Source organism: Eleutherodactylus coqui, chromosome 8, assembly GCF_035609145.1.
Source record: "Eleutherodactylus coqui strain aEleCoq1 chromosome 8, aEleCoq1.hap1, whole genome shotgun sequence".
Lineage (NCBI taxonomy): Eukaryota > Metazoa > Chordata > Amphibia > Anura > Eleutherodactylidae > Eleutherodactylus > Eleutherodactylus coqui.
The window spans coordinates 92,486,644-92,511,653 of NC_089844.1; the positions used below are offsets into that span (position 1 = coordinate 92,486,644).

Consider the following 25,010-nt stretch of genomic DNA (forward strand, 5'->3'; position numbering starts at 1 on the left):
TATTCCAGCTATTTGTGGTAACCTCCAGCTACCGTACGTAAGATGCAAAATCCAGGTGGATTGATTGATGTTTTATTTCGCGAAAGCGAAGGTACACTGAAAATAACGAATCTCTTAGGCTCTGGTTGTACTACGCTACAAAAAAAAAATTTAAGGGAACACTTAAAACGCACATGAGCGTCTCTGTAAAGATTTTCAGCTTGACTCTTTTGTTCATTGAGATTTAAATGTTCTGTTAAAGAATGGAATTCCAATGGCTGACCTGCCAATTCTGGCGCTGCACAGTGTTGAGCTGTGGGCACTGGTCCCACTACAGGGCCTTGTGCCCTCATGCCACCTCCATAGAGCCTGTTTCTGACCGTTTACTTCAGTCCGAAACATGCAGACCAGTAGCTGTTGGAGGTCATCTTGTTGGGCTCTGACTGCGCTCCTGCTGGCCTGATGCTGGGTTGATGCTCTTCTACGGCCTGTCCAGCTCTCCTTGTGTTAACGGCTCATGTCCTGGTATCTGCTCCATGTTCGTGAGACTGTACTGGGGGACACCGCAAACCTCCTTGTGATGGCATGTATGGGTGCACCATCCTGGAGGACTACCTATACAACCTGATTGGGCTGCAGGTAGCGCTTCATGCTACCAGTAGTGACAAGGACAACAACAAAGCACAGAACTAGAGAAGAATCAGTCTGGAAGGAGAAGAGGAATTTTCTCCATTCCCATTTTGGGGATGCCTCTCCAGCGCTCCTGTTGTCACTTTCATTTGCATCAAAGCAAGTGTAATTGATTTAAATTCACTTATGATTCCTAACTGGACATCTTGATGTCCCTGAAGTTTAAGTAACTTGTGGTTACACTGTGATGCTTAAAGGGATAATTTGGTTAATAGAAATTATTCCCTATCCACAGCTATTTCGATCATCTCCAGTGAAATGAATGGAGTGGTACCACGCATGCGAGACACCCGCCCACTCCCCTCAGGATCAGTGAGGGTTCCCAGCAGGTGGATCCCCCGTCATCTATCTGTTTTAACCCACCCAATGGATGGGTGAAAACTTGAGAGAAAAGTCCCCTTACCAGAATACCCCTTTAAGTGTATTTTTGAACAGTGTAGTTTGTAACGAAGCGATCACTCCTGTGAGAGACCGGTTTTTCGAGCAATGTAGTTTGTAAGGAAGAGATCACTACTTTGAGAGACCGGTTTTTCAACATTTCTCTACAGACAATAACCGACCCCGTATTTTGTATGGCAAAACTAATGCTGCAAACTTCTTAATTCTTGCTGAACCTCCCCCAAACCCACCAATGGCAAGTGTGAATAGAGCCAAATACACCCGATGGATCTTTCTTTATGATACAATAGTGAGATTCTTCTGTGTCTTTGTGTACATATTGATCTCCTCCACCGTAATGTCCTCCGTGTCTTAGGATGGCTGCAGACCAAGCGTTACAACAAGTGAGTTGTGTTTGCATGTTTAGATATGTCAAATCACAGAGTAGCAGAAAGCAGAAGAATCCTCGGCCCCCACAAGGGTCTCGATGATGTGTCCAGTTCTCCTTTATTTACTAGAAGACAGATATAGTGTGTTTTTCTCTTTTCCAATCTGTTATTAGAGGTTCCCGCAACTAATCTCTCTTATCTGACCTTCACTTGTAGTGACACAAACTGGTGGAAGGGAGAAAATCACAGAGGTGTTGGATTGTTCCCATCTAATTTTGTCTCTACGGCCTTAAATGTGGAGCCTGAAGCAGGTATGTAAAATTGTTGATAAATGTGATGTTTGTTGCTGTAGAGATGCCGGCTGACCCCTGGCGGCGGCTGACAGCTCATCGGCTTCTCATTACTGTTTGCTGCGGTTATTCGGAGTAAAGGTATATAGTTGCTCTTTTCCAGGATATATAAAATTATCTTTATGTAGTTATTATCTTTACAACTCGGAGGGAAAATGGCCAAAATAAGACCGAACATCCAGTATTAAACCATGTAGAACAGTAATGGTGCGAGTCCTGCTCACAAGAGCTTACAGACTATAGCATGACACAAGAGGTACAAGGACTTGCGCTAATATATATATTTGTTATATCATAACAAATACAGAATTCAAAAGTAATAATTACAATTAACTGTAGCAGTGTCGCTTAGGGACCAGCTGTTTGTACTCGAGCTAGGACTGCAAGCAGGGGGTGAGAGTCCATATAGTCCAAGAGGTCCTCAGCTTGTATAGAAATTCCAAGTCAGAGTTGAGATCCCTTCTGAAGTGTTTACTTAACTTTTTAACTCCGAGTGACTGTATCCCGCGGGTCATTCAGAGAATGGCTCGCGAGTACCAGGACACTGCTTAATATTACCTTAGGTGGTTGTTAAACCAACATTGAGGGAAAGGTATAGTAAAAAGAAAGAAAGAACAAGGGGCAGAGATATAAGAGCGAGACAAAGAGGAACATAGTAGGGGATCGAAAAAGAAAATAGAACTGATAGGAAGAGAAGGAGGTGAGGGATGGGAAGAAACGGGCCTATAAGTAGGGTGGGAGAAGAAACCAGAGAATGGGATATGGGAACAGGATGGGGGGGGGGTTAGTCTCATCCCATCACCCCAATAGATTCATGAACTCAGGCGTATGCTGGAAGGAGATCCATGGCCCCCATGCGTCTACACCTCCACTGGAGTCAAGGGTATCTCCTGCCGCCAATTCTTCCATGTGCATTAAATAGTTCAGCTCTTGAATAAACTACTACAGAAGGTGTTGTGAAGGGGCTTCGCCAGTTGTGAGGTATTACAGTTCGCAATGCTGTTAAGAAATTACGCAATAAACCCTTCTTAGCCTGGGGAAACGAGCCTGGAATAATAGAGTAGCACCAATTTAGGTGATGCGACAACTGGGTTGCATGTTACCTGTTCATAAATCTGAAAGACCACAATCCAAAAGGGCCGGAGAACCGGGCAGTCCCATCAAACATGAAGTAAGGTAACCCTCGCAGTGATCAGTCGGCTGCCTTAGCCCTCTGGACACTCATGGAACCTGTAGTCAAGTTCCTGCCATGCAAGTTGTAGCGTATCACAACTGACTGATGTAGTGGCTTCTGGGATGCCACAGATCATACATGGTTGGGGTTGGTGAGGGGGGCACGTAGTTTCTAACACTCCCACAGAGGAAATAACAGTATAACACTCCCATTGTTTTCAATGGGAGCCGCTCGATCACAGTGCTTTTCAGAGACATTTTGAGCATTTAGCGCACCTCCTCAATGATGAGGGGTGCTAAAAGCCTGTGTCCGTTGCAGCATTGCTGCGGCCGAAAACAAAAGTAAAACACGGCAAAGCGCCGCGATTTAAATATCGTCGCTTACCACAACGCATTTGTATGAGGAAGACCTACGGTCTGAGGAACATGGAGACCAAGGAAGAAGTTCACTATCATCACCACCTGCACGGCCAATCCATCTGTATAGTAGTTGCCTATTGAGCTCACTGCTGACTTCATTGTGAAAATGGGTTGGGGGCCCCGTACTGTTGGACGATGAAACCTGGGATTTACTTTCCACAAGATAGGTCATCAGTAGTTGACTGGCCGGAGTCCTCTATCAGTGGATGTATTTCAAGACCTCATTAAAGGGGTTGTCTCGCGGCAAACATCAAAATTTTACATTAGCCCATTCCCCCTGTCACCCCCCCCCCCCGGCATAAAATAGCATTTTAAAGCGGTTTTTAAACCGCTTGCTACTCACCGATGTGATGAAAGATGAACTTATAAAATTCTTCTCCCAAGATGGCCGCCGGTCCTTTCCCAGGGATGCACTGCGGTTTTCTCCCATGGTGCACCATGGGCTCTGTGCGTTCCATTGCCGATTCCAGCCTCCTGATTGGCTGAAATCGGCACACGTGATGGGACGGAGCTACGCGATGACGTGTAGAAAGGGGCGGAGCCAGAACGCCGCTCGTGCCCAGACCGTCCAGAAGGGAAAAGACCCTTCTGCGCAAGCGCGTCTAAAAAAGCAAGAAGACCCCGAAATTAGACGGATCCATGGCGACGGGGACGCCAGCAACGGAGCAGGTAAGTGAATAACTTCTGTATGGCTCATATTTAATGCACGATGTATATTACAAAGTGCATTAATATGGCCATACAGAAGTGTATAACCCCACTTGCTTTCGTGAGACAACCCCTTTAAATAGATATTTTTTATTGCTTGCAGAAGATCGCGGATTGCGTGTTTCTTTTTTTTTTTTTTGTTTTTTTTTCTCGCATGGAAAAAATCTGCAACTCCACCTCCCAGCTTTTTCCCCACCTCTGTAAATCCACAAATATAATTGTGGATACACTGGATTGCAAGATCCCATAGACATGAATGGAGCACATCCGCGCATGATCCACGGTAAAATGGAGCATGCTGCGATTTATTATCCACGCGTGGCATCTGCAAATCAAATTAAAACAAATCCGCAGGTGTTAAATGAAGTGCGGACGCCCAATGCTTCCCTATGGGCGGTTTGATTTGCGGATCTCACGCGTGGGTGCCAATGTGTGTATTCCACAAATCACATCCTCCCATGAACATTGGTCCTTACTCTCCACAGGGTTCTGTAAAACCATGATGGGGGCTGGGTCAGGCGCTGTGCACTATGGCGACGAACCTTTTGTCAGATTTCCCTACATATACATCAGACAGACGAGTCCGACCATATATATAATGACTCTTATTTAAGAAAACCTGCAGACCCCAAGTGGACGAATTCTACCTAGTTACAATTAAGATGATATTTTATGACCTACATTGAGAGCAGGATCCTCCCCGTCCGCTCTGGGCGGCACCGCCGCTTCCGTCTCCTCTGCTCTTCAGCGGTGGTTTTTGTTGATCAGGAAGCGTTACTGTATTATGCATCCAGCTTTATAAATGTCACAAGTAGCTGCAGCCTGCGTGACAATGCAAATAGAAGCGCTTGAGCATTGCCCAACAGATGGCTGCTGTGTTTTCAGTTTTCCCCACTTCCTGAGCAGAAAATGTTAATTGATGTCTCCTTAATGAGCTGCTTTTCCAAAGACAAAAACCTCACACACGGCTTAAGTGCTGCGTCCTAATAGCAGAAGCCTCTTCTCTTTCCATCCCCATTGTAGGGGGGAACACTTCTACAAATGTCTGCACTTCGCACATGTACCGAAATAGAAAGCATGTCGGGTAGAAACCGATCAGCACATAATGTCCCTGTTGTAGTGTTAGATCATCTTCTGACTCATCGCTGCCTTATTACTAGGTAGATGATGGGGCAAAATTGGAAGACTAAACCCCCCATACGCATGAGACTTTAGTTGTCCAAACCTGCTGATAACAGCGGGGCCGGGTCACTCTCTGAAGTTTGAGGGCCGCTCAACTTGGGGGACATTGAATTTCAACCCCCAATCCTTTCGATCCCCGGTAGATAAGCTGGAACTAAACCTGTTTTTTGTTGCGGCTTACCTCCCTTAACGCATGCGCATTCGACCGGTTCATGTGTACAAGGGAGCCTGGAAAGGGCTGTCGGGCAAACAATGGTTCCTACAACAGCGTTGAAGGTGTTTTGGCAGCTTTACAGAAAAGTTGGCAATAGACAATGAAAGAATCTGCAGCTTTAGGCTGGATGCACACTGGCTGGGTGTTATAGTTACGCCCGAGAGGCTTTGTTGCTACTCACATCAGACAGCGCACGGGCAGAAGTGTATGTACTGTCCAATTTACGCAGAGGCATCATGTTGGCATACATTGGCACGTCCCATGTCTCACCCATAGAACGGACAGGATTAGGACACACCACAAGTTTTTTCACGGTGACCATTAGTCTGTTTGAAAAAAAATCAACATGCATTTATGTGTATGTTTACATAGGCATATAATGAGACCGTGTGCTGTCACTAGTGCGCAGGGGTTACTTGAGGCCTCAGAGGTCATATCGGATCTGATTGTCCACTGAAATTTGCTTTTGCTTCTCTAGTTCACACAAACAAGTTTCCAATAAAAAGTATGAATGATGATTTTCACAGATGCTTTTTCATCATCGGCTCAAGAAAAGCCAATAATCCCTAGTGAACTGAAAATATCATCTTCTGTTCATTGGCCTCCCTTGATAATTAGCCCTAGCGTATATGTCTTGTTTGTTAGCTAGCCTGCCGCCTCAAAATGTGTTGCAGCTATCCTGTCTAAAGGCTCATTTACATGCAAAGATAATCTTTTAAAGGATTGAAAGGTTTTGCAATCTATTTGCATAAAATGTTAATGGCTATTAACACTTTATCATCTTTATTTCCATGTAAAAGGGCCTCCATGAGCTGTTTGCAGAGCCCAGCATGTGATTAATCACACGCCCAGCTGTGCACACAGCTGCATTGTTCTCTTCGCAGCTGTTGGCAATGTTACAATGTTATCTGCTGCCTCCCGTGGAGATAACAGCCTGCGATCTACTAAGAGATACTTTATCTCTCACTAGTTGAATGATGGACTTTAAGTTCACCTTAAAATCATCGTTCAATCGAAAACTGCACGATGCCCGCGTTTACATGTAATGATTGCCGCTCATTTTCAATTGTTTGAATGAAATTTGAGCAATAATCGTTACGTGTAAATGAGCCTTAAGTCATCCCCGCAGTGCCCATTGAAATCTGACCTAATTAGTAACGTTCACACGGTGTATTGAGAAGCGAATTTTACATAGAATCAATGCCAATTCTGTGGCAAATTTGTGTTTATTTTGCAGCTCCTTCATTTCAGTGGCAATCTGCGCCGTATATAGAGTGGGGTTTTAGCGCAGATGTGAAGCTTGTGTTGCAGAAACAATTGATACGTCTTTTCTTGCCACAGGATCCACGTCAGGATATTTATACAAAGGATTGGGTATGATGACATCTAAGGGTGCTTTTAGACAGTGACTTATCGTTTGCATAAGCAAACTATGTCAGCGCTCGCTCGTCCAGCCTACTTATACAGGCAGATGTAGCCTTCAGTCCTTCACTGTACCAGTCAATGAAAACGACCGAACGACCGGTATTTAAACCGAAGGAGCCAACTATGATTTTCAGGCTTGCATGAAACGAACGATAAACAAACTAATTATCGTTCATTGTTTGATCTTTAGCTGTGCAATGATCGCTCCGTGTAAACGCACCTTAACATGCCTGATCTTTCTTTCCCCTGAGATCTGTGGTCGAGGAGGAACCTATGCACACTAGATGGTTGGCCGGTCCCTTAGGCACATTAGAGTGGAAGCTCCTCTGGTTTTCTTGTGTAAAGTATTATGTGTACGTAGACTTTGTCACTGATCGTTCTCTCCATTTTACGTTTCTTTCCCAGTTGCTGACAGCTCTCCCGCTTCCGAAGAGATTCTTGAAGCAGCAACCAAGTCTGAACCTGAGCCGGTGTTCATAGATGAAGTACGTTTCGCCTTTTTTTTTCCCTCTTTGAGACTCGTTAAATGTATAAAATGCATGAACAAGGTGGCGAGAGAGTGTAAGTATCGTGGTGGGATTGGGGAGAAAAGCGGTGATTTGTGACTCAGGAGTGCAATGTAAAATGAAAGGCCAGCAAGATCCATTACGTCAGATGAAGTAAAGCACAGCAGATTACTAACTCACCAGTGAAAAAAGTTGATTATCAGGTAATTGGCAAACGCAGTCTACACTGCAGATCCACTGCAGCCAATTGACATGCTGCAGATATAAATTCCGCACCACACGTCAATTTCTGAATGGATTTTAAGCAGTTTTTCCGCAGCGTGTGAATGAGATTTGGAAAATGCCATGGATCAACATGGAAAATCCATAGCTAATCCACCCATGTGACCATGGACAAAGTCCAGATTTCAAAATCTCATCCACATGTTGTGGGAAAATCGGCTTCATGACTTGACCAACGGAGCGGATTTTGAATCCACAGAGTGTCAATTATAGCATGGGATTTGTGGTGTGGATTCCACTCATTCATATGAGGGGCTGAATTCCGCACCAAATTCTGCATCAATAACCGCATCAACGTCGGCATGAAACGGTCCAGTTTTTGATGTGGGTTTTGCACTGTGGAACGTCCGCTGAAGACGCTCAGCAGCAGATTCCGCCCTGTGTTCTTGGCAAGTGTATATTTGAAATTTCAACCCCAAAGCATAGTGATTGGTTGGCTAGTCCACTGGCCACACGAACACGTAGACATTGAGTGAACACTCGCTGAACCAAATATAAATTTGAAGACCAAAACCAGCCAGAGACCTTTAGTAGCGTGTGTTCTTATGAAGACCAGCAGGGACTGTAGGTTGAGGATCACTCGCACAAATTTGTGTTTTCGGAAACCAATGAGGGTTAGATGAGAGGGAAAAATGTTTAAAAAAATAAATAAAAGCAGCGGGAGCCAATCGGTGTGCTGCAGGAGGTGCGTGCAGAACAAACACGCACTTCCCTGCTGTTGTACCAAGCAACTAGTGAACACGTTCTCACTCTTCACATAGTTATCCCCTGTAAAGCCGTTGTTAGTCAGTGGAGCCTGGAGGATCACTTCAATCATAAGGCCTCCTGGATGAACATTAAAGGAGGGAAATAGTATTAATGACTTATCCTCAGCATAGGTCCTCAATAGATGAGCGGCTGGGATCTGCCTCTCAGGACCCCAGCTGATCATGCGCCAGCTATCAGCACCACAACACACAGGGGTACAGAAAGGAAGCTGCTGCTCCATTCCCTAAGTAGTGGTCGGTGCTTGTAATTGCAGGTGCAGCTCTCGTTGGGAGCTACACTTCAACGCCAGTTTCTACACAGAGGTCAGAGCAGCAGCTTCCACTCCTGTTTGTTGCGACGCTGACAGCGGGCGTCTGATCAGCTGATCAACTGGGATCCTGAGCGGCCGACCCCAACCAATCAACTATTGATGACCTATGCTGAGAATAGCACTATATGTAGATCGCCAGCAGCACAACCCTATACTCAATATTGCAGGGGAGCCGTAGTAGTGCACGCTGTTTCCAGGATTCGGACTTCCTCATAAGTAGGATACAAGTACTTCAAGAAAGCAGCGCAGGCAGGAATCTTTAAAGAACGTCTTGATCAAAATGACCTCTTTTATTGCAATTCCCCTGACAAGGCAAGCGACATTTCGACCGCTCCTGCTGTCTTTGTCAGACTAACTAACACAGTGACAGAGCCCAACGTTTATATATACAGTTAACCAATAATAAACGACTATACATACACACCCCCACCTTAGTTTCTGATGGTTGGCTGTAGAGAAGCATCAGCTGAGGAGCATCCAACTAGATGGTGGCAGCTGCGTCGTCCCATTACTGCAATGGCGCAGACCGGCGTCATTTTGGTCTTATAAGAAGCTCTTTAAAGATTCCTGCCTGCGCTGCTTTCTTGAAGTACTTGTATCCTAGCCTGAGAATAGATCATCCGTGGTATTTCCCTGAAAAACCTCTTTAAAGCTGTGGTAGACATCCAATACAATGTTGTAAATTCTGAAAAATCCAATCATATTTAAATAACAAATTCTTCATTATTTTACAGGAAAAAATGGACCAAACATTGCATTTACTTCAGAGCATCGATCCAACAGACCCCAAGCCAGATTCGGTCACTCTCCTTGACTTAGAAGGTGTTGTATTATATCCAAATGTTGTTGTTTTGTCTTATCTTTTATGATCTAAAGGATAATGTTGTCCATTGATGTTCTGAAAGGGAAGAAAAGGTAGCATATCCCAGGGGCAAGATGAGCCAAGATTAGCCATTCGACTGACTTTGCTTTTTAAATCTTATTTTTAGGCAACTGTTGCATTTAAGTATATATGGTGGTATTTAAATATTGTACACTTAAAGGGGGTTTCCAGGCTGCTTTTATTGATGACCTGTCCTTAGGATAGGTCAACAATAGTTGATCAGCTAGGACCCTGACCCATCAGATGTTCGGCCGCCTGCTAGCACCCAGCAAAACACACAGTATATGGAACGGAAGCCGATAGCTCTGACCCCACATAGTGGATGGCCTGTTCATTCTCATAACTCTGTATCTATTGTAGCGACCGTTCTGAGGAGGAGGGAATATACAATACCTATTGTTCTTCTCTGGCATTGTCCCACCAATCTGCCGGTTCTGGGCCCAATCGTCCAAGATAGCTGCTGCAGCTTTCTCGCAGCCTAGTTAATTCATACTGTGCACCACTCTGTGATTGGCCAGCACTGATCATGTGAGTAGCATTAGCCAAGCAGAGAACAGCTGTATTCTAACACTACCTATGCATCAACCATTTTGGACTACCAAGAACAGGCCTGGAGCAAGCAGATTGGTGGGACATTGGCATAGAAGACCAACTACAGGTAATATAACTGCCCCTCCAGTTCCAGGAGAAAATTTTGTTTCAAGCTCGGAAGATCGCTTTAACATTAAAAATGCCGATAATTGTTGATTATTGGAATGGGGGTATACTCTATGTTTTGGCATTTTTTTTTCTTCTATAGACGTCTGTCAACAAATGGGCCCGATGATTGATGAGAAGTTAGAGGAGATTGACAGGTGAGTCCTAAAACTCAGCACAAATTTGCATATAATGAACAATGGCAACAATATTGCTTATCCTACTGTGCTAATTTATTCATTAAGCAGTTACAGTTGTTCATGTTGTTCTGAAAGACAACATGAGTCTTATCAGGGATTCACAGCAGGATACAGCTGATACTATTGTTTCAGCTGTAACCGCTCCCTGATGACAGGCTGGGTATGAAGAACACAGCTGGACAGCTGTGTTCTTCATAAGCCGCACGGAGCGCTCGGCTGTATAACACCCGGGCGCTCCATGCAGAAAACAGCTGGATGCAGAAGACAAGTGGGGACACCTTGCTTGTCCTCTGCATCCTCCGCCGGGAGCGCTCGGCTGTATGACAGCCGGGCGCTCCCAGCGGAGAACAGCTGGATGCAGAGAACTAGTGGCACCCCACTTGTTCTCTGCATCCTCCGGAGCGCAAGGTAATCGCTCAACGTTTGAGCGATCATGTTGCAATGTAAACGACACAATAATTATCGCTCAACTGTTGCTCAAAAGACATCTTTTGAGCGATAATCGTTGTCTAAATGGGCCTTTACTTTGGTTAGTCCTCAGCGTGCATATGTACACACAATATTTCACTGTGAGAAATGACATTTAGGCATTGTGTCACTTAGATAACTGTGATACAGTCGCCGATTAGGGTCTGTATTACAAGTAACATGGCTGTTCCTATGGTTCTATTAAATCTAAATTAGATCATTACTTACACACAATCAGTAGTAGTATGTTCAGTCGTAGTAGTATATGTTGATTTGGTGCATGTATACTGAAGGGAGATGCCAGTTCAGGAGGCACAAAGCCAGATATTATAAAGTGGCAGCTACCCACTATAGACAATCCTTCGGCTGGTCCGCACATCAGCGGTTACACTACATCAGTATTTCACGGACATCCTGCTTGCACTTCTATTGCTCCGGAGCACACACTGAGAGGCTTTGTGTTTAGGTCATTATCTGCTGTGTTTGTTGTCTTGTGTTTTAGTTGTCTTTGCAGTTAGATGTTCCCTCCTATTGTCTCTGCAGGAAACATTCAGAGTTGTCTGAGCTGAATGTGAAGGTGCTGGAAGCTTTAGAGCTCTACAATAAACTCGTGAATGAAACTCCGATGTATTCTATGTACAGCAAGCCGCCTCCACAGACCCATTACCCTCCAACGTCTCTTGGGGTCACCATGCAGGTTTGGGCATCTTTCAGACTTGCTTTGTTTTGCTGTAATTTGGAGACTATGGTTGCTTTTTAAGATGGAACGATTATCATTCAAAAGAGAGCGAAAGTGCACAATAATCGTTCAGTCTAAGTGAGGGCCAGCGGGTGAACGAAAAACGTTCGCTTTTCGCCCGTTCATCTTATGCAGCATAAAGCCATTGTTGGCTCGTTCGCTTATCATTCGGTTTAAACAGCGCTCGTTCATTCACTCATACAGTGAATGTGAAAGACTGAGCGATTTCTCGTTTGAGCGACCCAACAATGTATCTTGGCTCGTTCAAACGATGAATCTACTTGTGTAAAACACCCCTAAGATAAGATATTTTCATCTGACTTGCTGGATTAGGGTTTGTTACCATGCGATGACTTTTTGGCGCTTAAGTGCCCGACTTCTGTCCCAACGATTATCGTTTCTGTGCTTTCACACAGGAGCAATAATTGCTCATCAAATGGAAGCAGAGTGCTCCGGAGATCTCTTACGGCTGCCTGACTCCATTCAGAGTGAACAGGCAGTCCATACATGAACGACTGCCTGTTTATACGGACCTATTGTCATGTTTTTATGCCTTCATAAAATAGACGGCTATAAGCAAATTAATTATCGTTCATTGTTCAAATGTTGGCCATGTCTACGCAAAACTGTATAGCCCACTGAGCTACACTGTTTCTATCGTCCCCATAGGGAGTTAGATAAACGGCACGGCCCACTTGACTGTTTTTATCCCCCCAGCCACTATACAGTGGAGTATTTCCATCACTGCCATAATGGGCTGAGACGGGAGTACCACTTTAAAGATACAACCGATTGTGTTATATGCAGCATCCACAATGCAGTGTGAGCCCCGAACATGGTGCGCCCGCCTGTAGATATCTTGCAAGGCATAACACAAACCTTAATTTCCTTGCAAAATGAACACTTTGGAAGCAGAATTATTTTCCAGAGCTAAAAATAATTTAATTGAGCTCCCTTCTGCTTAATGTTAACATGCAAATTATGCTCAAGATTCACTTCAGGGTTTGGCATAATCCCTCGTTACAGGATTTGGTTCCCAGCAGAATCGTTTGGCGTGTCCCTACTTTTTAGTGATTGCATCTGAATAGGGGGCTGTTCTTGCAGTCAATTGCTTTCGCCACTAATAGAACGGACCTGTTTTTCAGTGATATACATGGGGCTGCTTATCCAGATGACGGCTCTGATTTAACACAAAGCAAAAAGAAAAACCCTATCATAACTAATTTAGAACACTTCTCATTCATTTGCAAGCAGGATCAAAATCTCCCCTACCCAGGAATGCTTACGCAAGCCTCAGAATAGTTGACCCGTGTAAGTCAGAAGCTCTTTGAATAATGAAGGTCGGCACTTGTCTGAGAGCAGCAGTAAATTGGATTGTGATCTTTTCATACACCTGGCAGGATGATGTCTCTGGGAAGCGTCTGCTTTGATCCTGTTTCTCTGTAACCGGTTTTTCATACCGACCTATGACCCCGACTTCAGAGGGCACCGCTTGTTAACGAGAGACCCTTTGTTCACAAGTTTGGACTGAGGGGGCTGAGGAATACCTCCTACAGGTTCTCGCCAAATGATTTTATCCCGCTATTTATAAGTTACCTGGTTGACGTCTTTGGTTCCATACCTCCAGCCTTATCCTTGCAGGCAGCCCTCTTCATGTCACAGCTTGAGACCCCTTCCTATCCCACCCACCCTGTAATATCTGCTGCGCTATCATGGTGTCAGTGATGATATCACAGTGCGTGTTTTAAAGCTTTTTAATAGTAGGCATTTTTGCATTTTTTTTATATTGCCGTAATATATCTGATAAAACACGAAAAGGCGTTTTTTTTTAATTTTTATACGGATGGATGATCAAACGTGAATGTTCATTCACCAGATCAACTGCTCGTGTGAAGGTATCGCTAAGCGCCCAACTAAGAAGCAAATGCTAGTTTGTTAGATGATTGCATCTATTATGCGACAGTGAGAAGCATCTCTTGTCATCAGCACATCGCTCTGTGTAAGCAGCAATGAATGGTCAATTCTGACAGCAGAAGTAAAATGCCCTGATCGGAGTTTGGGGGTCCTGAACGGCCCCTCCATGATGAGATCATAAAGTGCTATTTGGTTGTCATAGTAGCCCAGGGGCTTCTGAAGGCCACACAAGACTGCCGTGTATTTGTGTCTATTAGGATGGGCCTGTAAGTACTGCACGGCTATCAAACAATCACAAGTCCCCTGCAGGAGCTTAAAAAACAAAAAAGTAAAACTCATCATCCTATTAGACTCAAAACAAAATATTTGGTATCGCCACATCCATAAAAGGCCTGTCCATCAAAATAACACTTTTTTTTTAGCCCATACTGTGAACATTGTCAGAAAAAAAGCACAATGCCAGAATTGCGCTTTTTTTTGGTCACTCTGTCTCAAAGAAAACATTTAATAAAAAGCAATCAAAAAGTCGTATATACTTCAAAATGGTACCAGTAGAAACTACAGGGCGTTTCGCAAAAAAATAAGCACAAGCCCTCACATAACTGCATCGAGGGAGGGACTAAAAAAAAATTATGGCGGTCAGAAGATGGTGAAGAAAATGTAAATATAATTTTTTTTCTAAGTGGTACAGCAAAACTGAAAATTATACCGACCCGCAGAATAAGGTTATCATATCATTTTTGTTGCAGCATGTACTTCATAAAAACATTGGGGGAAAAAGGGCCACGTCCTTCAGGGGTTGAAGTAATCTTGATTAAAAGTTTTCTGCTGTTTTATGTATAAAGCGCCTACACAGAGATATGTGTGATAACAAACCTGTATAGTCTGATCCTGCAGTCATGTCTTACGTCATCTGCCTCCTGTCTGTAGTTTAGACTATAGTTTAACGCGGGACTGTAGGATCAGCCGTCATGCAGTGCTTGTCTGTAATTTGGAACCATGAAAATGCCTGTCTCAGCATAGAAGCTGTAGACACAAAACGGTATCTGAGTTCTAATCTAAGCTTGTTGATGTCAATGGCAAAAACACACCTGCAGGGATTGGTAAAGATGGTAAGACTAATGTCTTGTGTGTAATTCATGTCTTCTTTCTAGGTTTATCCCGGCCAGCCTCAGGGTGGAAGCTACATGGTGCATGGAATACCCCAAGTGCATCCTCCAACACTCTCTCAAGGATACAGCATGAACCCTGATCAGATCGGTCCCCTGAGATCTCTACCACCAAACATCAACTCAACAGTGACCACCCAGGCAGCTCAAACGCCATATTTGAGGTAATCTATTGTCTGGCATGTATAGCTGCCGACATCGGTTTAATATCTCTTATCAAAACCTTCTTCCTTTTTTTGCAGCACCGGACATGATGCAGCTTCAAACCCTCCATATTCAAATTACGGCCAGCCAATGGGAATGTCTGCCGATATGTCTGTCTATCAGAACACTACGTCGTCTTTGCCTCCAGGACCTGCTTACGCAATGGCTGCCCCTTTACACTCTATCCCTCAACAAGCCCCAAATTACTACCAGCAGCCCCTGCTCTGAGACTGTAACCCTTAAAGACCTCTGTACGTCTTTGTGTGTATAAGTCACAAGTCTCTCTTAAAGGAAAACTCTACTTTCAAACAACACTTTGCAACATTCCACAGTTTTGTCCTACACAAAAAGTTAGGAAAGCGACCCTCCGGTCCCAGGGGCACAAATTGTCCCATGATCCGAGGAGGGGAGTAATATTGCCTGACTAACTCCTCTTGCGGCGTTCTGCCATGGATCCGGGTCCTTCTTCAGTCTTCCGAGATGGCCCCAATTCTCCTCTTCCTGCCTGGTGTACATTGTATATCGACAGTCTAAATCGCTTCACACTGCTATAACATTAGTCAGCGCTGCTCACATGAACACTGGCCAGTCAGAGCAGGTATAGTGTATCGGTGGTCTAAAACACACTAACCCAATGCAGGGTGCAATCAGTAATTAGAAACGGGCTGCAGCCATCTTGGAAGACTGAAGAGGAGCCGGGAATCCAGCATACAGAGTTTGTCAGGTAATAATACCCCAGCCCCTCTGGTCCTGGGACAAATTTTGTTCCAGGACCGGAGGGTTGTTTAGGGTAACTTTGCAAATGCGTTGCTTTACACTTGGTGTAATGATCATTTGTTGATGTTTTGTTCAAAGTAATATTTTAATTTTGATGTTTTCTTGTCCTCCAGGAGCAGTGCATTGTGGGAGCTGACTACATAGTACTGTTTAAATCGTTGTCTGTTTCTAACGGCAACCAGTATATAATTGAAAGACATGATGGGGGAAGTCATGATGAAACTTGGAATCAGTTCAAAATAAATAATACAAAGTATTTGCAAAGTTACTTGACTTGCTCTGTAGATTTAAACTGTGACATGTTGTTTAAAGAGGAAGCGGGAATTACAGGAAGTCCGTCACTTACATTTACTATATGAAACTAATCCCAATATGTGCTGTGCAAACCACATGGGACAGGAATTGTACAGTTCTTACTTTTCTGTGTACTTTCAGTCACGAAAAATTGGACTTCTGCTGCTTCTCGCACAGTGTGCAAATCTCTGGAACAGCCATCGTTGTCTGGGTGCTTTCACACTCCCTACTCTGATGAGTGCTGTTTTGACGTATCGGCGCCGCACCTCCGGCTTTGCCGCATGCACAGCAGCATCTGGTCATCTCTCTGTAGCCGCAATGATGTCACATGCATGTGCTGAAACTGGAAGTGTGGCGTCAGCTCAGATGCGTGGAAATGGGAATCATCAGGGTAGGGGGCATGCTTGCTTGCAAGTATGGCAGGGGAGAGCCCAGACGACTTCAGTCTTGGAACCCTCTAGTTCCACAGCAATCTACATAAAGTGTGGGAAGCTGCAAAAGTCAATTTTTGCAATTGTGAAAGCTTGCAGGAACGTAAGGGCCTTTTTACACGGGACATAGAAGCGCCCACAGTCGTCCCAGTGATAATTGCTCCTGTGCTTTAGTGAATGGAGGTGGCGCGGGTAGGAATTCTCTTACGGCTGCTCGCCTCCATCCACAGTCATTCATAGATGAATGACTGCTGGTTTACACAGGCACGATCTGAACGATAAGCGAATAAATGATCCTCCTTCGTTCAGATCGTGCAGACCTTTATATTGAACGATTATTCCCGCTATCTGAACTCTAATCGTTCCGTGTAAAAGGGCCCTAAAAACAATCTGTAGTTAGCCCAGCGTACATTGGGATTAGATTCATACAGTAAATGGAGCGACTGATGTCCTTTAAGTTCACAGCTCTGCAAAAATTAGTTTTTATACATAGTAGATCAGAATATTGTTTCGTAGAACCGACCATGACCGCGTCTGAGATTCCGACAGCCCGTACGGTGTGCGTTCTCCCGCCGGAGAAGAGGCACTGTGGCGCATCCATTTGCGAGTAGCAGCACTTCCTGCGACTATTAGGTTGAAGTAACACCGCCTTCTACTGAACGGCTCCAGCTGCAAAAGGTTACGTAGTGATTAACAGAGCAGAATTTTGCCAACTGGTTCAATTAAGACGATTTAAAAATAGCCGAGCTTTTATGTACCGCAGTGTAAAGCCTAAGAGGTAACCGGTTCTAATTCTTCTGCCGTAATTTACCCTGTGTTTTAAAACAATGGTAACGTGTATCCCGTGAAGTCTTATTCTTTGCGTTATAGTACGGAAAAATATCTCGCTTACATTTTTAAAGGGGAACTGTTGCTAGGACAGATGACCGAATACGGCAGAACTAGTGGGGTCAGTTGTGCTCATACAGAGACAAAGTGCAAGTCGGAGGGCTTGGATGTAGCCTAGAATATATATGAATATATACACACACCCCTCCCTCTGTGAGCCTCTGCGCCATTTAGCCAGGTACTAAGAAGTTCACATGACACCTTACCTGTTAAACAGGAAAATCTCCTGCTAGTTAGCACATTAAACAGTGTCCCCTCCCTATCCCCCAGTTAGCACTTGAAGAGTAGGTGCAACTTTGTATCAACACATTCTCTATTTATGAAAGTCATTTTGCAGGTAGCATCTGCTTGCAACTCGCACCGTAACTCCTTTAACTTCAGTGACCGCGCAAAGTCGCAGGGTTAGGGTACTTTTACATGGGCTGCCAGTCGCTCAAATGATTGGGCTTGACAGGGCAAGTGAGTGAGAATCAATCACTTGTCAGTCGCTTGGTTTTCAGCTTACCTAAAAACAAAGTGTCCGTCAGCCGTGAAAACAGGCAGTCGTCGGCCAAAAGATCTCTGGCGTGCTCTGCCGTCATTCAGAGTGATAATTGCTGGGACGACTGCCTGGCGCTTTATGTATACAAGGTGTGTAAAAGTATCCCGACAGTGATCCTTGGTCATGTGACCAAAAGTTGCCTTAGCCTGATAAAGTGCACTGCCAGACACAGCCAAGCGAGTGGCACTTCTATGAAACTAGAACAGCCCTTTTTTTTCTTATCTTTGACAACTGGTTCTCCAAAAGAGACTCTGCAATGTGATCTCGCAACGGCAGCAAAGTTGCGTGCGATTTGCAATCACTGCAATAAATCGAACGATGTTGGCTTTTTTGCAGTCACATGAAATGGCGACATCCCCACTGCGATCATATCCTATAAGCACCGGATCTATTGTGTCAGAATTCACATTCCCAAATTTGATAGTTGAACGGGACGGTGAAGCATTTTTAGATATTTTATAGGGATAGAATTAATCTGCACAACGAGGTGGACGAAAAAATGCGAGAAACACAAGAACTGAGTGAAGAAACCACTTTGCTTATTCAAGGTCTGTTTCCATTTAATGACTCACAACTACGAGTTGAGAATTTTGTTGAATAACGAAGTGGGAAACATAAGACAAATGAGAGGAAAATGGGATTTAAGGGAAAGAAAATAAGGCTCATAACACGACTTGTAAGACAGTAATAAAGTATGTCAGCTTTTCTATGGTGGCCCAACCAAGGACAACATTGGGTGCAACTGGGACAGCTGAGCTCAGAGATGCATATAGTGGTCGCCGCACGGCTGGTGATGCAGGTTTGTGCACCTAGCAAGTGATTTAATTGTTCACTAACGATGTGGTGTTAATGGTCGCACAATTTATGGCGAACCACACGGCCATTAACAACTTACAGCAAGTGAAGACTTAATCATTAACCAGCTGCGTGGACCTGCAACACCAGCGGGGTTGTCGGCCACATTGGTGCAGCATGCCAGCTGCACCACAGCCATTTGTCGACTACTGCCAATGGTAATGAGGGCTTACAGACAATGAGCATGTCATTCTGCACTCATTCACTCCATGTACACAAGAAGATTGTTGGCCCCATGAGGACCTACAGTTATTTAAGGGGTTCCCATTACTTGACAACATTTGGCTCCAAATGTCTTAAAAATAACCAAAAGAGCAGAACATACCCGTTCTCTGCTGCGGGGAAACGTCTGTTGCTCCACCGTCATCTCGGTGATTGTTGTGGAAGGTGATGTTATTGGAAATTGCCTGATGGCTGCAGCGTCTCTATTCTGAACTCCTGCCGCCCAGGATGTGAGCGCTGATGCCAGGAGAGAGATTGGCTGCCATTGTCAGGTGACTTCTGATATCTTCCACATCAATCACCTAAAGTTGGCAGGGCAACATAGCTGGCTCCCTGTGGCAGAGGCGGGTAAGTACTGCTCTGTTTGCTATTTTAAGACAACCCCTTTAATACAATCGCTTGTCTCCATAGGGATGTGCAGGCAATCATTGACCATTTTTATGCTTGCCTAAACGAGACGATCAGCTAATGAACGCTCGTTTGTTCATTTGTCGGCCGATCATTAACCATTTTACATGGCCTGATGATCGGGGAGACAAATTTTCAGACTTTCATTCTTGCCCGATTTGTTGGGCCGTGTAAAAGGCCCTGAACGGGTTTTGTCTCCACCCACATCGAATGATTGACAGCTCAATGTGGGAGGGGCAAGCCAGATTCATTGCTTACGTCTGGCATAAGTCTCTTGGACTTTTTACACTAGAATATTATAGCAAATCCTATTAAACTAATAGGTCCTCGAGCTCAGCGTCCTCAGCTCTATCCAATACTGTCCTCAAGTAGAAACTCAAGAGATATACTTTACATTGGACCAGGCCTGGCTATAACTGTTGTGTAGGGTGGGAGTCTACAGAAAAGCCGTGTTAGGGGATTGCTAAGCAGTGATTTGCAACTGATCTCGGTGTAGTCAGTTCATGGAGACTGAGGTGACGTTAACATTATTCACATTGTGCCTCCATTTTCATCTTGAGCTCCATTTCTATAGCCCGCAATGGGATAAGTAACGGATTTGGCTCCCATTCACTTCCAACAGGTTAACTGGCGCCATTCAGTAGCACCTATATAATAGAAAGGTAATGGAGTTGAACAGAATTATTATTTTTGTCCCTTGCATCCCTCTTTAGTTGCCATAGATTGTTGTTGGAATCTCTAATACGTGGCACACTGTGAATCAGAGCATTTTCTATAAAGAAAATCGCTTGTAAATATTAAAAGGGTTCTCCAGGGAAATACTATAGATCGGCTGGGGTCCGCCGCTCATAACCCAGGCTGATCGAGTGCACATTGCCAGCGCCGCTACACACAAGGGTACGGAGCGGAAGCTGCTGCTCCAACCTCTGGCTAGTGGCCTGTGCTGGTAGTTAAATAAAATCAGCGAGAGCAGTTACAAGCATCGGCCACTACACGGGTCAGAGCAGTAACAGTAACTCCCGCTCCGTACCCCTGGGTGTAGCACTCTGACAGCGGGCACACGATCGGCTAGGGTCGCAAGTGGTGGACCCCAGTCATTGAACTATTGATGATCTATCCTGAGGAATAGGTCATTAATAGTATTTCTCAGAAAAACCCTTTTAATCGCTGAACCATCAAATCCAGCCGAGGCGCTAATAGTCGTCATAGTTGTCGCCCAGCTTTTCTAAAATCCTGACCAGTATATCTGCCTGTTCTATGCATCGATATACTTGTAGGTGCTCGGGGATATATAACCAAGCACAACAGGTTGACTGCCATCCCTTGGAGCGGCGATGATTTGTTCTATAGGTTTCTGTCTAAATCCCACTGCATTTAGTCCCAGGTCATGGTTGGTATTAGAGCTTGGCGTGTTTGATGGGAGTCTGTCAGTAGTTTTGACCCCATAGAATTGCCATCACTGTATTGGCGAGGCAACAGACAAGTGTCATCATACCTGTGTAGTTGGTCATGCATGGTGCGTGTCCGAGATGTCAGGTTTGAATGTCTCTTGCCTTTCTCGCATGTGTTCACGGGCAGTCCCATCATTTAAAGTACGACGAGCGCTCTTCACTCGGCTCTATCAGTCTCCTGATTGGATACTGTACCCATGGCTTACGACAAGAGTTGAGTAGTTGGAGAAGGTTCAGTGCAGAGAGCTTGAGGAACTATAAATGATGAGACCAACCCCTGGCCAATGCAAGAGGCATTAAAATCTAGAATTCTTGGTCATGCAACCTGCATATGACCATCTACAGAGGGAGGATGACACTTGGCTTTCAATATAGCATGGCCAAAACTGCTGACAGACTCCCTATAATGGGACCAAACTGCAATACCTGACACAGCCTGTGGGAATAAGTGGCACTGTTTCTGGGAAAATAGTAGAGCCTTACACTAATCCGTTACAATCCCTTTAAAATCAAGAGATGTGAAACAAAACCGCACAAAAAGATGTTTTATACTGGGTTTCGCGGGATGGCTTTCGGGTCGAGTGACCACATGGGCGCTGACGTCACCACTAAGGTTGTAGTGCACAGCGTTTAGACAGGCAGATAACACTGCAGGCTTCTTGCTCAGCACTTCACATTCTATATGAAGTGGGGAGTGTTTACACGCAGTGAGAAGTCAGCAATGGTTTTTATGCTGGTTTGAAAGTGAGCGATAATAAAAAGTAAACAATGTTTTTGCATTTAGACTGAACGATTATTATGCATCAAACAAGTTTTGCGCAGTAATCGTCAGTGTAAATGGCCCGTTAGATTTTGTAATTTCAGGGGGTTAGATGGGCACTTGGCAGCTCCTCCCTTCTTTGGATGGTACTGCAGTAAAGCAAGTGCTTCAATATTGTCTCCTGTTAAGTTTATTAGGACCCGGGCCCCCTCCTCTGGCCCGTGTGTAAGGGGACTAACAGCAGATTATTTCTGAATTGTGATGTATCTGCCCACAAGTCAAAAAGTGAAACTTTTTGCTGATACAGAATCATTTGTTTTTACTGCACGGAATCTTTTGTATCCAGGCGCCATTGTCATGTCTTTAGTTTTTTTTAATGGTGGCGAATGTTGTGATGGACTTAACACTTGTAATCTCTGTCCCTCCCATCTTAATACTTTACCCTCTCTTGTCTGTAGGTGGATAAGAGTCCTGCTATGTAGATGTCGCTGCCTGGCAAATTTTGTCTCTTTTGTCTTTTTTTTTTCTCTGTTAATGAAATTTCTGACTATGCTGAGCGATAGAAACTGTGACATAGGAAGCTGCAGGAAACCTGAATGTTCTGGAAGGGCCTCATTAAAGGGGTTGTACAGAATCGGAGAAACATGGCTGCTTTTTTCCAAAAACAGCACCACACCAGTCCACAGGTTGTGTGTGGTATTGCAGCTCAGCACTATTTACTTGAGTGGAGTTGAGCTGTCATACCAGACACAACCCACGCACAGGTTTGATGCTGTTTTTGGAAGTCAGCAGTCTTGTTTTTCTAAAGGCTATGGTCACGCGGGAGAAATTTTGCGTTGGCGGAAATTAGACCCCAAATTTATAAAGTCTGTGTCAAAAATCTTTTTGAAGGGGTTGTGCCAGATTTATAAAGTTTTTCCCTATCCACAGGATAGGGATAACATTATGATCGGTGGGGTCCGACCACTGAGACCCCCACTAGTCCCCAGGTACAGAGGGTCCAGTTAGTCTGCGAGCTAATGGAGGTGGCCGCTCCATTCACTTCAATGACTGCATCGGAGATCAGAGTTCAAGCCCTTCAGCATTCTCCAGCACTGTCATTGAAGTGAAGGGATCGGTGCCGTGCCTGTGTGGTCTTCACTCCATTCGCTCGGGACCGATCGGACCCCATTCTTGGCGGTTTCGGCAGTTGGTCTCTGACCAATCATGGATAGGGAATAACTTTATGAACTAGTACAACTCCTTTTTAGGAGCGCATTTTCATTACTGCGGGCATGGATCTAGCCATATTCAACTGAGCTACTCCGTACGTGAAAAACTCAACGTGGAATCCCATTAGGACGTGACATCACTTTTTTTTTTTTTTCCTGCGCGTGTTTTAAATATGTGCCCAGGAATGATTTTATGCCGTATAGGCAATGACGCAGATTCCTATTTAGGTGACTTATACGATGTGAATTACATGTGATCATGCTCTAATTCTGTGCAACCTCTTTAACCCTTGCAAAGCGTAGGCAGGAAACGTAGTAGCATTTATCAGCAGCTTTAGCACTGGAGCCGCTTTACATTAGGGGAAATGCATTATTCACTCAAATACATTATTGCCTTCCACCCCCCACCCCCCAATGTAGCCACCTCTCCTTTCTATTCTTCCTGCACCAAGATAACAAGCATTGGGATTTCTCTGCACCAGCTTTCCATTTTGAAGCGGGGTCTATCTACCTATAATTAAGCTTCATGTGCAATATATTGAGAAATTGCCAGTAGTGCAATTCCCTAATATACTAGCCATAGTGAACGAGCAAATGGCAGCGACTGCTGTATTAATGAGGGATTTGAAACAAGATGGCAGCCTTGGTATATAGCAAGTGGCTCACTTTCGTGGAAGGGAAATGTAGTTTATTTCAATAGCCCCTTCAGAGGGGGTTTCTAGCACTACACTACTGATGATCTGTCCTTGGTCAGCAATAGTTGATCTGTGGGCGGTCCGCCGCTTGAGATCCCCACCAATCAGCTGATTGAAGTGACAGCGGTGCTCAGGTGAACACCACTTTCATTTCAGTCCATACCAGGCACAGCGCTGTACATTGTATAGTGGCTGTGCCTGGTATTGCAGCTTGATCCTATTCATTTGAATGGGATTGAGTTACTCTCGGGCCATGTTGACTGATGAATGTGACGTGACAGGCCTGCGAAGAGGTCACCTAAACACCACAGCCTCTTCAGTCAGCCAGTCAGTGGGAATCCCATAAGGCGGACCCCCACCAAGCAACTAGTGATGACCTATCCCAAGGATTGGTCATCGGTAGTAGAATTCCGGAAAACACTTTAATTTACCGTATGGATGTTTTCTAAGTGACTATTTTTCTTTCACCTCTTATTCTTTCTTCACTTATCGCTGTTCTGTGTAAATGCAATTTTGTAAGTCAGCAACGCCTAGCGCAGATCCGGAGTGTTATGTCCTGCCTAGCGCCATGTTTGAGAGTGAATTGATGTTGATTGATTGCAGTTGAAATAAGTTTATGATAAATAGAATTTGTATAAATAGTGTATATAGACCAAAGCGGTGAACGGCGCTCCGCTGTTGATAAACTTCAAGCATTAGGGCATGCTGATGACTTGGAGTTTGACAGCAGCTCGAAAGACGTACGTTGCCCACGTCTTATATAGACAGTTGTCTATGTGAAATTTTATATATATATATTTACCCTAATGTAAACCATTTCTCTTTGGACAGAGCGGACTACTCTTAAAGTTTGTATATACGCGGCAGCATTGTGATGTCATGGAGGGGGGGAGGGGTGCCGAAGATAATGTTTAATTGTAATCTTATCACTTTATTGGAAAGATATTATGTAGATAGTGTAATAATTTTATTCTTTGCTATGGCATTATAAAAAAAAAAAAGTTTCATGGTGTTCATGGGATGTTTGCTTATTTCTCTCTTCCTTGCACAATACTAAATTGTTCTATTTATTTTCAGGATTGTTACCAATTAAAAAAAAAAAGTTCTGCCAAAAAACTCTGAAGTATTTTTCTTTTTAGAAATGATTACAGAAAATGTCGCTGTTTTGAGTGCAAAAGAATAAAAAGTATTAATACAAGATTCTGCATTTCCTGTAGTTCGGCATCAACGGCTGCCGAATTCTCAAATGTTATCGGGTGGTGCAATAGTGCTGCCAACTAGAAGTATTAAAATCATCGTACCACGTGGTTAAAAAGTTAGTGTAGCTCTGGACTCCGCCGTGCTGTCATGCTGTGTGAGGTGTTTTGATTCGCTTCAGTGAGTTCTACACGTATACGGTGGAAAAAAAAAGTGAATAGAATTAAGAAATG

At 44.3% G+C, this 25,010-nt stretch overlaps 1 protein-coding gene across 1 annotated transcript in view; it reads left to right on the forward strand.

Moving 5' to 3' along the window:
* The window catches only part of STAM2 (signal transducing adaptor molecule 2), a 44,022-nt gene extending 19,244 nt beyond the window's left edge, over positions 1-24,778 (forward strand). The window contains exons 8-14 of the mRNA XM_066576024.1: positions 1,653-1,747; positions 7,314-7,393; positions 9,509-9,596; positions 10,457-10,511; positions 11,565-11,718; positions 14,829-15,007; positions 15,086-24,778. Coding sequence (XP_066432121.1) covers positions 1,653-1,747; positions 7,314-7,393; positions 9,509-9,596; positions 10,457-10,511; positions 11,565-11,718; positions 14,829-15,007; positions 15,086-15,275 — 841 coding nt within the window. The 3' untranslated portion in view covers positions 15,276-24,778. The remainder of the gene's footprint in view (positions 1-1,652; positions 1,748-7,313; positions 7,394-9,508; positions 9,597-10,456; positions 10,512-11,564; positions 11,719-14,828; positions 15,008-15,085) is intronic.
* Positions 24,779-25,010: the final 232 nt, after the last annotated feature.